The sequence below is a fragment of the Chrysochloris asiatica genome, unplaced genomic scaffold (assembly GCF_000296735.1).
Source record: "Chrysochloris asiatica unplaced genomic scaffold, ChrAsi1.0 scaffold00010, whole genome shotgun sequence".
NCBI classification, from domain to species: Eukaryota; Metazoa; Chordata; class Mammalia; order Afrosoricida; family Chrysochloridae; genus Chrysochloris; species Chrysochloris asiatica.
The window spans coordinates 28,111,452-28,128,653 of record NW_006408528.1 but is presented as its reverse complement, the minus strand read 5'-3'; the positions used below and the strand labels follow the sequence as shown (position 1 = coordinate 28,128,653).

At 32.6% G+C, this 17,202-nt stretch overlaps 1 protein-coding gene across 1 annotated transcript in view; it reads right to left on the bottom strand.

Annotated features, from left to right (window-relative positions):
• The window catches only part of CACNA2D1 (calcium channel, voltage-dependent, alpha 2/delta subunit 1), a 560,165-nt gene that overhangs the window by 76,299 nt on the left and 466,664 nt on the right, over positions 1 to 17,202 (bottom strand). Inside the window, exons 13-18 of the mRNA XM_006834341.1 lie at positions 12,982 to 13,060; positions 12,065 to 12,114; positions 10,701 to 10,790; positions 6,546 to 6,617; positions 2,689 to 2,763; positions 2,358 to 2,432 (exon numbers count right to left, since the gene is read on the bottom strand). Coding sequence (XP_006834404.1) covers positions 2,358 to 2,432; positions 2,689 to 2,763; positions 6,546 to 6,617; positions 10,701 to 10,790; positions 12,065 to 12,114; positions 12,982 to 13,060 — 441 coding nt within the window. The remainder of the gene's footprint in view (positions 1 to 2,357; positions 2,433 to 2,688; positions 2,764 to 6,545; positions 6,618 to 10,700; positions 10,791 to 12,064; positions 12,115 to 12,981; positions 13,061 to 17,202) is intronic.

Below are 17,202 nucleotides of genomic sequence, written 5' to 3'. Positions count from 1 at the left end.
ATATCAAACATTAGATCTGTGGAATTAATGGATAATTCAAAGATAACATTGTAGCTTTATTTTAAATGTTTTCTTTTAAAACTTATATTATGGACAATTTCCTGTAAAATAATCTTATAATTGATTAAATGATAAATGTTATAAGATACCTCATCAGGGTATTTTATTCATACCAAATAGAGTAAATTTATATTGTATTTTAAAATAAAGCAGACTAAACAATTTAACATTAGTCTAGAAGTGGCAAGGTGATGAGAATTCTCTGACAACATAAGTAATGATTCATTGAAAAGTATATAAGTAGGAAGATTTGTTAAATATGTATGCAGATTTAGATATATACTTACATATATTATTGTCATTTTTTTTCTGTGTATGATATATTTTAATTATTTTGTGGGGGGATTGAGGACTGTCATCAATCACAAGGAGCTCTGGTAACATAGTGGTCACTCATCTCATGGACAGCAGCTTGAAACTACCAGCAGTTGCATGAGAGAAAGATTTACAGCCTCAGAAACCCTGACATGGTCACTGTAAGTCAGAATCGACTCCATGGCACATAACAACAACAACAATCACAAAAGTAGGGATTCCTTAAACTGCTCAGCACATTTTTTTATTGCTTCTAAATAAATTAAAAGTCCTGGTGTGGCGCTGTAGGATGAGCATTGGACTGCTAACCACCAGGTTGGTGGTTCAAACCCACCAGCTACTCCTTGGAACCTTATAGAGGGTCTCTATGAGTAAGATCCAACTCAACAGCACTTAACAACAAATGACTTAAGTTATAGGAATATCTTTTAAAAAACATTTGCCAGCTATGGCAAAATCTTTGGATGTTTAAAAATTGTAAATAAATCTATTGTGTAATTTAACGTGGCACATTTTTAAATAACTGTGATGAACTGCTAATAATGTGAAAAAATACCTACCTGAAAAGAAAAACCATTCTAACCTATGCCTACCCCAGGTGTTTTAAAGTAGACCTGAACTCCATAGTTTTGCTAGTTTTGTTTTGTTTCTACAGCAGTCTTTTACAGAAACATACTGTCAGAACTTTCTCCCATGGTGCCAGTGGGTGGATTGGAATCCCTCATCTTTAGGTTAGCAGCAAAGAGCAAACTATTTGTGCCTCCAAGGAATGCTAAACCAAATCTGTTGTCATCAAATTGCTTTTAATTTTTATAATTTCACATAAGTGTGGACATACGAACACCCTTGTGTGTACCTTAAAATGCCACTAACATTAAATATACATGAGCTGGAGAAACTTGAAGTACTATGCATAAGTCTGCACACATTTCCTTCTAGTCATAGTTTAAAGTATTTTCAATATTATATTAAAAATTAAAGAATAACTTGAGAATACTTGGAAAGTTATAACCATGTAATAATATTTTTACCAATGTTTACTTCTATGCTGATAACTTGTCCTACTTTTGGAGAATAATGAAATATGAAAGAAGTTGAATTTTTAATTTTATGAAAATATATATTATGGGAAAAGAGACATTAGGATTAGCATGAAATGGCTCATCTATGGAATCTTAGCATTTCCCATTTAACTCTCTGGATATAAATTTCTCAATTCTGAAGCCATCCCACGGGGTTATAATATAAAATTTTGTAGTTATCTTCACAAGCCTGCCTGAGAAAGCAAATAAATATACTCTGGGAGTGGAAAGTAGAGATATTTACTAGAAAGGAAGGGCAATGGAAAATGTGGCCTGGACATAGAGGAATACTACTAATGTTCATCAGATTCATGCCCATTGTAGGGCAATAATCTTCTCTACCTTACAGCCTTAGTCTTCATTACTTTTAAGTTTTAATTGAGGTCTTTGTTGTTGTTAAGTGCCGTCGAGTCGGTTCCAACTTACAGCAACCCTGTATAGAATTTCCGAGGAGTAGCTGGTAAATTTGAGCCACCGACCTTGTGATTCAAACTGACCTTACGGTGCTGCTCTTATCTTACAGCATCACACTGATAGAGGGGGTGAAAATGGTGGTCTCTGAGATGGGAACATTGGATTAGTTAATGTGGTGGGAGAAAATGAAAATTGCTTTCACACTTTCATACGCAATAAACTAAAGTCATTTCATCTAATGATTGAAGCTACATTGCAAACTTCTTTTATATTTAGTGCTCTATGTGGCACTGTGGGTTAATGTGGCAGACTGTAAAGTCGTTTGAACTGCAAGGTCGGCAGTTCAAACTCACCAGCTGCTCCTTGGAAACCCTATATAGGGTCAACTTGATGACACTTAACAACAACAACAACAACAGTGACTTTTAAAATGACAAATCAGTATTTTATTGAACACTATTAATTGTAAACAAATTTTAGACATACCTTTGGCTGAAGATTTGGATGTAATAAAACATAACCATTAGGATCAATTGCAAAATAATAGCCATTGGGGCATAGCTAAAAAACAATGGGAAAAAAAAAGAGCTTAGATACATCTGTGATTCACACAGTGGAATTCACATTTAAAAAATTTGTTGATTACATATTGGAAAGCATGACCAAGCTTGGTATCCCTATTTTATCTTAAGGATGGTTTTTAACACTTAGTTCCTTAGTTAAGATTACTGTACTTTGAAAGAAGTGATATGTAGAAGCTAAGTTAGTACAAAGTTCTAAAATATAAAATGTACCAAGAGAATAAATTGCAATTTACTGTAAAACGTGGTGTCAGTCTTTTAATGTCTTCCAGAGACACATCGACTCCCATCACACCAAGAATCAGCTGGTTCTAAAATAAGACAACATAGGAAAACTTTTTAAAAATAAAAATGTACATATTTCTATACAAACATTATATACGTTCATCCTTTTATTTGACAAGGCTAGAATACAGCCTAGTTTACACATCTCTATTATGGGATGAGACATTTGAAGGGACCACTGATAAGGATCTTCAGGTTTATTTGTTTTTATACAGTTTTATCATCTTTAATATTTCACTTAAATGACAGTTTGAAGATTGAGGTTAAAGCATAAAATAATTACAGAAAAATTTATTTGACCCGTCTCATACCTCTTGGGCATGCTGGTGTGGCGCTGTGGATTAATGCACCAGACCGTAAAGCGGTTTAAACTCCAAGGTTGGTGGTTCAAGCTCACCAACTGCTCCTCGTAAACCCTATACAGGGTTGCTATGGGTCAGAATCGACTCAACGACACTTTACAACATACCTCTTTATCACTGAAATTTGTTGTAATATTGTAAAGGCAGGACTATAATTGTATGCATGTGTGTATGTGTGTATATGTATGTGTCTATGCATAAAGTGGAGACTGGCTTTGTGATGCACTGTGATTATGAAAGCACAACAATGTCCAGCTTAATGATATTGGGCCATCTGGAATGACCGAATACTGGAATTCGGCTGCTGACAGCATGTCTGTATGTACAACGATTCTAAAAAAGTATAAACCTTGTTGCTAATAAAATAGTACATATCATAAGAACATGCTCCTGGTTGCCATTAATAAATACTTTTAGATACATAGCAATGGACATTGTTGTTGTCGTTGCAAGTCAAAGATGTGATGTGGAAAATTGCTGTAATGCTTTTATAGGACATAAATGGCAATGGTATTAAATTTTAGAATTAGGGGTTTTTGTTTCAATTAGTCCTATTAATTTTTAAATTATGCATTGAAATATATTTATAAGGAAAATAATAAAATCCAAGTAATAGTCATTATAAAAATAACACAGGTACAAATACAGTAAAAATTTAAGCCAACAGCTATACTCTTTTCCCAAGATCTTATCCTATACTAACTGAGCAAAATCCCCTATTAATGAAACCCCTTATTCTATAGTGCGAAACCTCATATGAGGAGTTAGGGAATTGCTATCTTATGAGTTAACAATATTTAGAACCCTCAGATATTTAAGAATGGCAGTGAGCCTCCAAAGAGAAACAACTAATATTTTCTATAACCCCATTATTAAAATAAGGCATTCAATTGAGATTTATAATGCCTAAGCAAATAATGTTTAAGAGCAAAAGACTTCATCATACTCTAAACTAGAAATAAATATCCTCTGAAATAAGAAATGCCATCTGAAATACATAATGAATATTTAGTGTAAAAAAAATAATAAATCTTAACTTCTATTGCTGTCTTAAATTGCTTCTGAATCAAGCTAAGAAATAGGGAAATCAACCCTGTGTTTAAATCAAAATGAAAAATGCCATATCAAAAGGACAAGATACATCTTTTAAGTAGATGGTATTTTACTGCATGACTAATCAAGCAAGAGAAACAATCTGTCAAGCAGTAGAAATCAGTATTTTTTTATGGAACTCATTTTTATTGAACTTTATAAAATATTAAGGAGCTTTGATGGCTTACTCGTTACGAGTCAGGCTGCTAACCTCAATGTTAGCAGTTCAAAACTACCAACTGTTCTGCGGAAGAAAGATGAGGTTTTCTGCTCCCGTGAAGATTTACAGCCTCGGAAACCCTATGCAGGGTCACTATGATTTGGAGCCGACTTCATGGCACAGCCCCCACCACCACCATCACCATCAAATATTAAAACATAAAGAAGACTGTTCATTTAAATCATTTTCTTAGCTATAACGATCATTTAGAAGCTATTGTTTGAATAGGAGTTGGATCAGAACAGATTCGATAAATAATATATTTATTGGCGATGATGGTTATGTGCCGTGGAGTTGGCTCCAACTCACAGAAACCTTGCACAGGGTTTCGGGGCTGTAAATCTTTACGGGAGCAGAAAGCCTCATATTTCTCCCACAGAAGAGCTGGTATTTTTGAACTGCTGACCTTGAGGTTCGCAGCCTATTTTGTAACCAATACGCTACCAGAGATCCTTAAATATATCTATTGTTATTGTTGTTGTTAAGTGCCGTTGAGTCGATTCTGTTAAGGAACCTCAAAAAGTATCCTACAAAAAAATCCTAGAAAACTTTGTAGCTTTTATTATGTGCTGTTGAGTCAGTTTCAACTGATAATGACTCTGCTCAGGGTTTCTGAGGCTTTAAATCTTTACAGAAACAGAAAGACTCATCTTTCCCCCATGAAGTGGCAGGTGGATTTGAATTGCTGACCTTGTGGTTAGCAGTTCAATGCATAATTCGCTACATCACCAGGGCTTCCAACAGAAATTTTTATTAAACGAAAATATGAAAATGTAAAGCTCATGTTTGTCAGCAAATCCTTCATCTAGGTCCATGCACTTCTAAAGGTTATGTTTCCATCTATATAACCCTTTCTGAAAGAATTTTGTGCTCTTTGATTTAAACATTTAAACTGCATTTTGGCATCCTCAAGGGATGCAAAATCATGTTCCTTTGAAATATCATGAGTCTTGGGAACACAAAGAAGTCTGAAAGGTCAAGATCAGTGGCAAAGGGTGGGTAGGGGAAGATTTCTCAATGAAATTCTCATGAGTCAGCCCTTGCTACCTGTGAAACATGAGCAGGTGCATTGCTGGAAAAAAAAAAAAAAAACCTTTTTGGTGAAGATTTCCTGACTCTTTTTTCACCAATGTAATTTTAAATTTTCTTAAAACTTCTTACTCATAACTCCCCACGAGGTCCTGTGTCCTTCAAGAAAACTTATCAAGATTACCCATTTGGAGTCCCCTAAACAGTCTCCTGGTGTGGCGCTGTGGATTAATGCACCAGACAGCAAAGTCGTTTGAACTGCAAAGTCGGTAGTTCAAGCTCACCAGTCACTCCTTGGAAACCCTATACAGGGTCGTTATGTGTTGGAACCGACTCGATGGCACTTAACAACAACAAACAGTCTCCATCTTTCTCCCGTGGAACAACTGGTAGTTTCAAACTGCTAACCTTAAGGTTCGCAGCCCAATTTGTAACCACTACGCTACCAGAGTCGGTTCTGGCTCCATGGCACATAACCACCACCACCAAACAGTCTCCATAAGTTGAGCTAACCTCTCGGCCTTGAGTTTATCTTGCCTGGAAGATTGCCTCTGAAGCAACTGGACCTGTTTTTGAAAGGTACTCTAACAAGACTAAGAAAAGTACATTACTGATAGATGTGTATGCAGACACAGACCAGAGACATATTTAAACATGTTTTGTTGGGAATAAACCAGTGCATGTAAGACTGGAACCCTAGTAACAGTGCTTTGTACGTAGCCTCATATGCACACCTGACATAAATAACAGCATGGGTTACCTTTTTAGATTCCCGCCCTCCCACCCCCCGAACTCCATATCTTAGACTGACTTTAATTATTATCATCCATGATTCCTGTAATTCTTTCCAGAGTCTGGATTTGTGTTCCCATCAAGTCTAAGTTAAATATAGCAAAGCTAAATCTTGGTTGTTAGGGCAAGAGAGGTTGACCAGCATTTCCTATTTCCAGGTTGTTATCACGTATGCAGCTGTTCCCTTTTAACTTCTGACCTGACAAGACAGTTACATTATATGTATTCCCTTATAGAAATATCCTCTCTGCATTGAGTTTCAGTGTCATAGTTTATCATTTATAATTATTATTTTTATCAATTAACTTGTAACCTTTATGTTTCCTTTATCTTGGCCAGTTACGTTGAAGACAGGAAGAGTTCCAGTAATGACAAGTCCGAGTTCCTAAAAACAAATTCAGAGAGAAAAGGCAAATTTGAGTTAAAATTTAAACTTTATAATACTAAGATATTTTTTAATTTTTGACATTGTATCTTATAGATATTTTATAAGAACTACAAAAAATCTGGCAAGTAATTCTGAATATCTACTAAAGCTTATTTTCCAAACACTAGCAGTTAAAATGCTGTGAAAAGAGTCTGGACATATTAGCTAGTTATTGAAACATGCTCCATCTAAACTAGTACTCTGAGAGCATTGTAAATTACACATATGATCAGTAGCACCTAAACATTCCCATAACCCTGTCACTACTTTTTAAAAAAACATTACTACTGGTTCACCTAATATCAGGAGTAAAGCTATACCAGAACAGCATCCATGAACAGAGCAATGCTGAAATACTATTTTAAATAACTTAATTGCCTTCCATCATTGTTAATTGCATTGCTAATTATTTCATGTCCTGAGCTTTATGTTATTGATACTGCATTTCTGGGATAAACACTACATTCTTTAAAAGAAGCAGCAGTGCCTCTAAATCCAGTCCAGTTGCCAGTCAGTCAGTTCTGACTCATGGGACCACATGTGTGTCACAGTGTTATGTAGAATTTTCAATAGCTAATTTTTAAGAAGTAGGTAACCATGTCTTTCTCTTAGGGCATCTTTGGATGGACTCAAACCACAAACTTTCAGTTAGCAGCACAGTGTTTAATGATTTGAGAAACCAACGGAAACCCCTCTCCACCCAATAAAATGTCTTAAATGGGCTATGATTTATAATCATCCATCTGGAAAGCCAAAGACAATGTGAAATTAATTAGTTAGGAAAGACAATCACAGAGAAGCTTTCAGAAGAATGAAAGAAACCAAATTTTTTGTGACATATAAAAATTAAGAGCACAATTGGGTGATGGCATATACCTTGGCTTTCTATTTCTTCCTAAGCCAAAACATTCTACAATGAAATCATTTTGATTGTGTATACAAATTAATGTTCTCAATGAAAATTTTCCACTTTAATGAAGACAAAATCCAAAATAATCCATGAAACTATATCCAGAAGATAATTCAATAAAGACATCTTTCTATTTGAGTTATAGTTTATATGCACAATTTTGAAGCACTATCATCATGTGGAGCTGAAGGATAAACACTGGACTGATAACTGCAAAGCTGGCAGTTCAAACCACCAGCAGGCTCTTCAGAAACCCTATATGTATGGTCTTGCTGAATTGGCACCGACACTGTGTCACTCAACAACAACAACACTGTAAAATATATGGAGTATATGGACAAGTGTTTTTACATCACTTTTCAAGACATAGAGTATCATGATTTGCTTAGAAAAATCCTAACATATACTCAAAATGATATCCTAGACTACTAACCTAATGGACTTCAGATATTCACTAACAATCTCATTGACACTCACTTCTATTTTCTCCCTATTTTATGAAAAAATAAAACTGCATTCTATCCCTAGGTACTGCACAAATCACTAAAGAAAAAAAAATGAAATAAACAAGATTTCTACCTTGAATATTATTTTATTTTTATTTTCTAGCGAGGCTGAATCTTTAAAATAAAGATCCTTACTTTATCTTCCAAGTCAAATGAAAACTGAGCCTATTTGCTTGACCCTCCACAATATGGTGCCACCTTGTTTCTTCCATTACTTCCCATCATCTCTAGAAGTGAGTTAGCTATTGTTCCTTCAACATACACAGCATTTTCTTACTTCTACACTGCATCCTCTCTGTGGGAAAGTTGACTCATAATTTCTGCTAAACTGTTGCCATCTTTTAAACTATATCCCATTCCCCAAGGTATGTGGCTTCTTTCTTTGGAATTTCCAAAGCTCTTTGCATTTGTTTTCATTCTTACTTTGTCTTGGGTCATGTTTATTTCTTCCTTGTAGGAGGCAGCTTTAAAAAATTCATGGAAAAACGGAATTGAAAGATAATTGAATTTTTTCATGAACTTTTTGAAGCTCTCTTGTATTGATTTGAGCCTCCAGCATTTTGAATGCATTGTGTGCATAATTATTGAATATATTATTTGCATAATTATAAAAATAACTAAAATATGTCATGACAACATATATTTCTCAAGCAGTAAAAAGAATGCTTTATGAGTCTTCTGGGTAGTCAATTCTTGAGTCCCATTGTTTTCTTTTTTTCTGAAAGATTTTGACTTGTAAACAGTGCATTTAGAATCAACATTTCCTCCCAGTGTCATCTGGGCTATCAGTAAGAACTTTTCCAGCAATGCAGACATACTGGCTAATGAACTTCTGGTCACAGGAAATGCAACAGAACACAATAATTGACTTATCCATGTCATGTACACTGTTCTGTGATGGATTTGAAAAACTGAAACTCTGTGACCATAGTTTTTAGATGACCATGCGACCTTAAGTAAATATGTGATGTCAAAAAGGAACACTGGACAGTCATTTTAGCTCAAGCTTGAGGTAAGCAAGCTTAACATTTATCTTTCTTAGCATGCAAAGCTTCACTAATAGTTCCTATTCTTCTAACTTCCTTAAAATGTTTATTTTACAAGAAAACAATGATAAATAATACTAAATGGATTATAATTTGCCTTTTGGGTTCATTACTGCAGTTAGAAAAGCAATATCAGCATATAATTTAACTCCAAGTAGATAAAAAAAAGGTTATTGAATTAGCATTTACATTTAGGGCTTGAATTTTTGTATTTTTCTCTAACATATTATATTAGCCAATCATGAATAAAGTCCTTTCATTAAGATAAACATACAGATAAATCTGAAATAGAATGATTCTATTTATAACTTTTATGATATAAAAGTACAAGTATTGAAACAATGTTTCTCATCTTAGTCACTATTGACATTTCTCTCTGTGTGTAATGAAGTCTAACAGCATCACTGTAAGTAGAATATTCTTTTAGTCACAATAATAAAAAAATTCTCCAGACATTCTCAAATGTAAACTGGGGCAAAATTATCCCCTCTTTGAGAACCATATTTTGCCATATAATGAAGTACCTTGACCTAACATGGCAATTGTGCAATGGACAAATAATTATTTCACAATCGTTTTGATGACCTCAGTGTGTCTTAGTTAAGCGAGGAATAATATATAAAGAGAGTTAGGTTCCTGATGATTTCAGGGAAGGGTAAACTGTACTTTTGAGATTTAGTGGGTTGATCACACTTGTGGAAACTATAAATCTTTGTTACTTGAACCCACTATTGTCAGTTGTGCCCTAGAGGACCGAGTAGAACTGTTTCACCAAGTTTTCCAGGCTCTAAATCTTTACAGAGGCAGAGTGTCTAAATCATTCTGCAAGCAGCTGGTGGGCTAGAACTACTGACCTTTAAGTTAGCAGCCTAACAATTAACCCACGGGACCACTAGGCTCCTTCTGTTAACTAAAGTGTGCTTTAGAAATATTTCCTTGAAAATTCTTATTCAACTTCTTCAGTAATTGTTTCTAATGAGTCCACATGAATTTTAGCATTATGTATTCATTGCCTTGAAAAGTCAAGAAAATTACTAAAACGCTGATAAAGTCAATTTTAGTTTGAAAAGTCTAGGATGTAATTCTACGTTCTCAGTAGGTCAACCTGAAAATAAAATAGGATTTTATGTTTGTGGTTCTATATACCAGGACAGCAAGACTTCACCTCTCATACTTCAGACTTATTATCAGGAGAAACCAGTCCCTGGAGAAAGACATCAGGCTAGGGTCAGCCTAAAAGAGGAAGACTCCCAGCCAAATGGATTGGCACAGGGGCAGTGACAAAGGGCTCAAGCTTAACGATGATTATGAGGATGGCTAAGGACTCGCCAGTGTTTCCTTCTGTCATGTATAAGGTTATTATGACTCTGACTCGGCAGCATCCAATAATAACAATTCCATACATGCTTAGATTTTAATATAAATCATTTGAATCTTGGTAAAGAAAGCTATGATAAAAGAAATTTTAAGAAAGTGTAAACATACCTGGGAAAGAAAAACATAACCTAGAAAGATATAGAAGTGTGTTATGTACCTTTATTATGGCATTAGTTTTCTGTTGAACAGCCCAACATCTTACCAATGCATCCAGGTATACATTTGTCCATTGGACTTGCTTAGCTTTGTCTCCTGCTAAAACCATCGGTCTTCCCAGAACATCCAAATATTCCTATATAGAAAAAAAAAAAAAAAGTTAAGTGGTTGAAAACTAGAAATGATGTGCTTAAAACAAAAAAATGTACACAAAGGAAAAAACTACAACTAAAAATGAATGTTTAATCAAAATTATTAAGAGTATATAATCATTTAATCCCAACATTGAGTAGTCCATAAATGGTATGTCTACATACTTTGAAACAAAAAGAAAATGAATTTATCTTACTATACAATATATCTACTACTGTTTTTTTCTAGTAACAATAAGAACATTTTCATTCTGAGGTACAGCCAACAATAAGTGAAATACATTCCTTGTAAATTGTTTTATGCTAATCTAAACTATTTGAGACTCTGATTTACTGGTGGGATTGCACACATTTGAAATAATAAAGCAGCCACATGCTTGCTTTCACATCACAGATTGTTTGGCTGAAATTCACACTATATTTAAACATATCAAAAAATAAATGAAATACTGTGCCAAATCTCAATATCAGACTCAAATGCAGCTGCTGTTTCCTTGCAGTATTCAATGTATTTAGTGTTCGTTTCCACAAATGCAATGTAAAATTTATGTTAAATTTTGATTTAGTCTATTTTGCTGATCTTCAGCTAAGCTTTAAAATCAGCAGTGGTTTAAAATATTTTTGAATATTTAAATGCATATTTAAATTAATTTAATTACTTAATAGCCATGTTTTCAAACAAATAGTTGTGAAAAACACATCTCCTAATCTAGTCTGATTTTAGAAGGAAAATTGATCTACAAGGGCTATTTTAGGATTCATCTAAGTTCTGATGAGGGTCCCATGTAACTATTGTTTTGTCTATGTTGTTCCTACAACTTGAAGAACCTCACTTAAATGAAACTGCAGTAGAACCAAATTCAGTTTACATGAGAAGATATTGCCATTTAATGTAAAGATTTACACCCTCGGAAATCCTGTAAAGGGTCGCTATGGGTCGGAACCGACTCGACGGCACTTAACAACAATGTTTATTTTCTATGGCATTTTTATCATTCAAAAATAACAATAAAGTTTTTTTATACTCTTCTGTTTTGTTTTTTAACCTGAGTTTTGAATGTTTGAAAACACCTGGAACTTCAATGAAATAACAATACATTATTATGATGGTCATATATTTTAACCCAAATGCAGTATTAACATATCTTTCTTCATTCTCACCTATTGTCAACATATTGTGCAGATTTTTACATTTAATGTAGGAAAACATTTATCTTATTATTGAAAAAATAATCTAAAAAGTTTGTAATAACCGTACCTGAGTATTGATTCTTATAGCTCCAATTGAAGGAATTTCATAATAATACCCTGAAATATACACAAATACCACACTACTTATTATAAAGGGCAATAAAAGTATCTTTTCTTTGTAAGAGATGAAAAACATTTAATTTCAGAGACAAATATTAAATTATCGATACTATTGATAAAAGTAGAAAATGTTTAATTATTGTGTATTTGCAATGCAAGGTTCTATGAGAATGTTGCTACATTTTTAAGAGTAGCAAAAAGTAAAGCAAAGCAGTAGAAAGTCTGCCTGCAGTTATTAAAGATATGTATATATCACTGGAGAAATTAAATATGCATGATGGATAAGTATCTGTAAATTATTATATTTATATAAAATATTTGCCTAAATATAACCTTAAGAATAAATCCAGGTTGTTTTTGTTGATGTGTGATTACATTTAATTTTTGAAATAACATCTTTTATTCTGAGTATAAAGGAAATAGGGGCTTACTGGATAAAACATGGATTATTTCAGAATGTATGAGAATAAAAAAAAATAATCAAAATTACCAATAACCACTCAGAGAAAAAAATGAATGTGTATGTCACCCTCTCTTAAATCCAAATTTTATAAAATGCACATATTTCTTATTCCTAATTTTTCATGTAAGATACTTTATATTAGTATAAAAATTTCATTAAAAATGTTTAAATGCACAATAGTATGATAAGATGTCTGAATTTTAATATGCCATTCATGCTAAAGTTTGTTGTGTGTGTGTGTGTGCTTCCTCTACACAAAACATATTCAGAGTTGTATTTTTGCCTCACTTCCTATAATATTAACTACCAATTTTAAGTATTTCCCATAATATGTGGACTTCACTATAGCTATCAAAGTATTTTTTCGTCTAATAAAATGTGATCAAGAAAACATTTGTTACCTTTATTTTCACAAGCCATCCACTGAATAGGTCCTCTGTCATAGTTATGTTGACCAACTGAGAATGTGAATACACGTACCTGGATGAATTAAAAAATATATGTATTTGTTATGCTGAATGAAATTTAATCAAATGGAAAAACATTATAGCTAATGTTAAAACAACTGTATGCTTTACAGTTGATTGATATGGTAAGAAAAAACTGAGTTTAGTAAAGAATTATAACAGACTGCTGACAAACAAATCACTTGGCTAATTCTAAATCCAGGAAGCCTCCAGCTGCTAAATTTGCACTTGGGCGCCTTATACCATATTCCAGTCCCTAAACAGGATTATGACAAAGGCTTCATTTGTAGAATATGGTATGTTTCACTTCCAATTGAACTTCACCTGGCTAATCAAAAATTTACTGATTTCAATGTGCCATAAATATACAAATAGCAATTTGCTTTAAGCAGTAAATACTATGACAATTTTATTTCAAATGTGATATTTTTTAAACTGATAGCAATTTAAATGTTTATTGGAAACCATTAGCTTAGATATTAGTATAAATTATAGGTAAATTATAGATAAACTAGTTTGAAAGAAAAAATGATTAAAATGGCCATTTTACATACTGATTTTTAAAAATAATCTAAGTAAAGCTAAGTTCGAAGCTGAACATTTGAGTTTTTCTACAGATAAACAAGTTGAATATTACTTTTCCATGATTTCAAATTCTGGTTTATGACATTCTTGAAATATGAACTCTGTTAAGAGCTTTTCCCTAATTCATGTTGACTATTTAAATTGATGTTTTCTAATTGCTTCATCTGTTTTATCTTTTGCACATGATTCCAGAACACAAATCTCAAAAGAGATTTCACATCTGTTCTCTGTTCTTTCGCTAGTCTTGACCACACAGATCACATCATAACAACCCCTGCCTCCAAATTCTACATTGCGAATGTTGCTGTCTCATTGTAAGAAGGTTCTATGTAAGTCACCCTCAAATTAACCAGAGTTGCCTTACCCCATTATTTAAGAAATCATTTAGTAGATATGTATTTGTTTCAATCACTGTCAATTGTAAAGATGCATGACTGGTACTAGGCTAACAATAGATGTTGGTGATTCTTCTCTATATCTGTTCTAGGTTTTTAGGGTTTTTTGTTTTCCCTCCTTCTCTCTCTCTTCAGAAATTCCCCTCAAAATAGAAATGGTTTCATTTTCTTCATCAGTTGAGACCGGCTATATATTTTCAATGTAATGCTACATCTTACATAGTTGAGCTTACTTCTAAATGGAAATATTTCCATAAGCAAGTTGGCCACCCTAACTGTTAATTCAATTTAAATGCAATACCTTAAACAATTGTCACATGAATTCAGGAAAAGGAAGGAAATCCAGATGCCCCAGAAAGTACTTGGGGAATTGTCTCCATAATGAATATTTGAAAACATGCTTAAACTTTTTATTTTAAAGCACTGCTTTGTCTAGTCGCTTTTACTGCTACAATTTTCTAATAAAACACTTTTCAATAAGTAGAAATAAATGACAAAGACTAAATTAGTCTTCATGTCTGTTTCTAGAAGACAAGCATTTCCAGTGACATACAAACTACACTTAGAGATACACCATGTGATTATTCTGACTGATGTTATCCATCAAATAGTACAAATAAACACATCAGTAAAAAAAACATACCAGTCAAAACAGCTTGTTGCTTTATTTGTTTTTACTACAAAAGTTTTGCGTAACTCCCATGTATTTGCCTACATGGAGTTCTTAGATGATGTGAAAATTAAGAGTATATTCTGTCACATTTAATTATAATTGTATAAATATTTTAGGCATGCTAAATGGATTCTTTTTTGCCTCTCTTTTTGTTCTCAGTTACACAAAGGTCTCTGGCTATTTAAACACAAGCTGCATTAACAGACAGAATCATTGCCACGTTACAAATATATACTTTATTCCCTTTTTTTTTTCAGTTTTAATTTGTGTTAACATAGAAATGCTTAAAGTCATTTTCTTTAATGTCTAAAATGCAATTTTCTTCATATTCCTTGCTTATATTTAAGAATTATGAAGACAGCATTCTTTTCTTCTTATAAAACTTTTGCACTGTCTTACCATTACAATAATTACAAAATCATTCTAATATAGCTAAGAATTTTTACTTGTCAATATTTAATGATATATGTAATCTTACAGTTTTTCAAAATGATTGTATACAAATAAATTGAGAAATGTTAGATATAACTCTAATTGTTTTACTCTGTATATGACAATGAAAAATGAATTTAAAAGTATTTAAATCCTAGGTACCATATGCTGGTTACTTGACTTGGCTTTAAATATTTTAGCTAATCATGTAATAATAATTTTAACTGTATTTCATAAACAATTTATATCATATAGCATCCTATATAATATAAGGCATAGACATAATGAATTGATAGAACTGAAAACACTAACTTTCCACTTGGTTTTGTGGATGGTGTCATTTGTTTTACACTATATTACTGCCACCCTGTGGAATAGTCAATGAACTAACTCCAAAATTCCAAATGCCAGAATACACAGAAATGAATGATGAAAACCTAGGTGATTCCTGTCTCCCATCACCCCTAATATTTTTTTTCTGTTTTAGATTTAGTCCTGTTATTATTTTTGGAAAAAGGGAAAATGAAGTTATTCCTTGATGTATGCAAAATTTTTTAGTTAGGGTAAATTGTGATCTCAAATATATTTGTAAGAGTTATTGTAGTCCTAATTATTATATTTGCAATATCCTTTACAAAAACACATAAAATAGCACACAGAATAATTTAAAAAATGAATGTATTTTTGAATTACACAAATTAAATAGCTTAGACCATGTTTATGAATCAAGGCAAAGTCAACTTTTGTAGAGGAGAATTTTCCTCATCTGTGCCAAGCTGTTACTTTTATAATCACAATACCAAGTTCATGTAACAAATATACATTAGAATCTTTTCTTTCTTGGTGAAATGCCCTGGATCATTTGCTTAATGGTCCCTGGCTAATTTGTATAATTTTAAGTAGGCTTATCTTTCAAAAGGTTTGCTTCCATGAAAGTTTCTTTGTCTGGTCATATATTAGACATATACAATCACAAATGGCATTGACAAAACATTTCCATAATGCTAAATTTCAGGTTTTTTTAAAACAAGATAACGTGGGAAGCTGGTATTGAATAAAAGCTGGATTGACTTAAAAACAGTTTCAATAATGCATAGCACCACTGGCACATAAATGGAAAAAAAGACTTACTAAATAAAAAATTTTTTAAATTATTTTCTGTACTTCATACCAGAGGGATCTACAACAAGTTCTTCTGACGTATAAATCAGTTGATAATAATACATGGAAATTTTTATTATATTTAATATCAGAGTGAACTCTTAATCTTTTTGTCTTATATAGAGCTGAGAAAACTTTTTCAGGTGAAGCAGTTAATACACTTATACCATTGTGTACTGCTTTAGTCTTAGAAAATGAAAAAAAAAATTATATATATATATTCTCATCATTTTTGACTCATGCTTAGTTATATAAACATTTTCAGAGGACTATTGATAATTTGGGAGCAGATCTAGTTAAGTTGAACTTAAAACAAATAAAAACTACTTTATTGTCAGTTGTGAATTTATATAATTTTGCCTTCAGATGTTTCCAAAAAAACTATTTCCTAGGCTTTAAACGATAGTTCTGAACAGAACGTTATAATTTCAGTAATTCCAAGTTGATATGTCAAGCCTGGCCTAGTTAAGTAGAGAAAAACTTTTAATTAACAGTAAATTTGGTTACTTAAAATACGCTACTGATTTGTAGCTTACAATACTCCACTGATTTATGAGTTTACTCTACAGTTCTTGACTTCTGCTAATCTGCTTTTGGTTTTGTTTTGCTTTTTGAATTCTAAGATGCTTTTCTTCAGTTAAGAGTTTTGCAAAGCCACAAGGTCAGCCTATTTTTAAAAACCATAAGAAGTTCTTGTTTCCCAGCAAAACGCAGTTACTGGAAACTGTCACTTTAGCAATTATCAGTTACTCAGAGTTCAAGTTTAATTTATAATAGGCAAATCTCCAAAGAATAATGGAAAAGAGACTATGAAGAAAGGGAGCCAATAAAATTAAAATTAAAACTTCAGCTATCGAAAAATGTTAGAAAAGTGATGTCAGAGATGGGTTTTATCAATTTACTAAATTT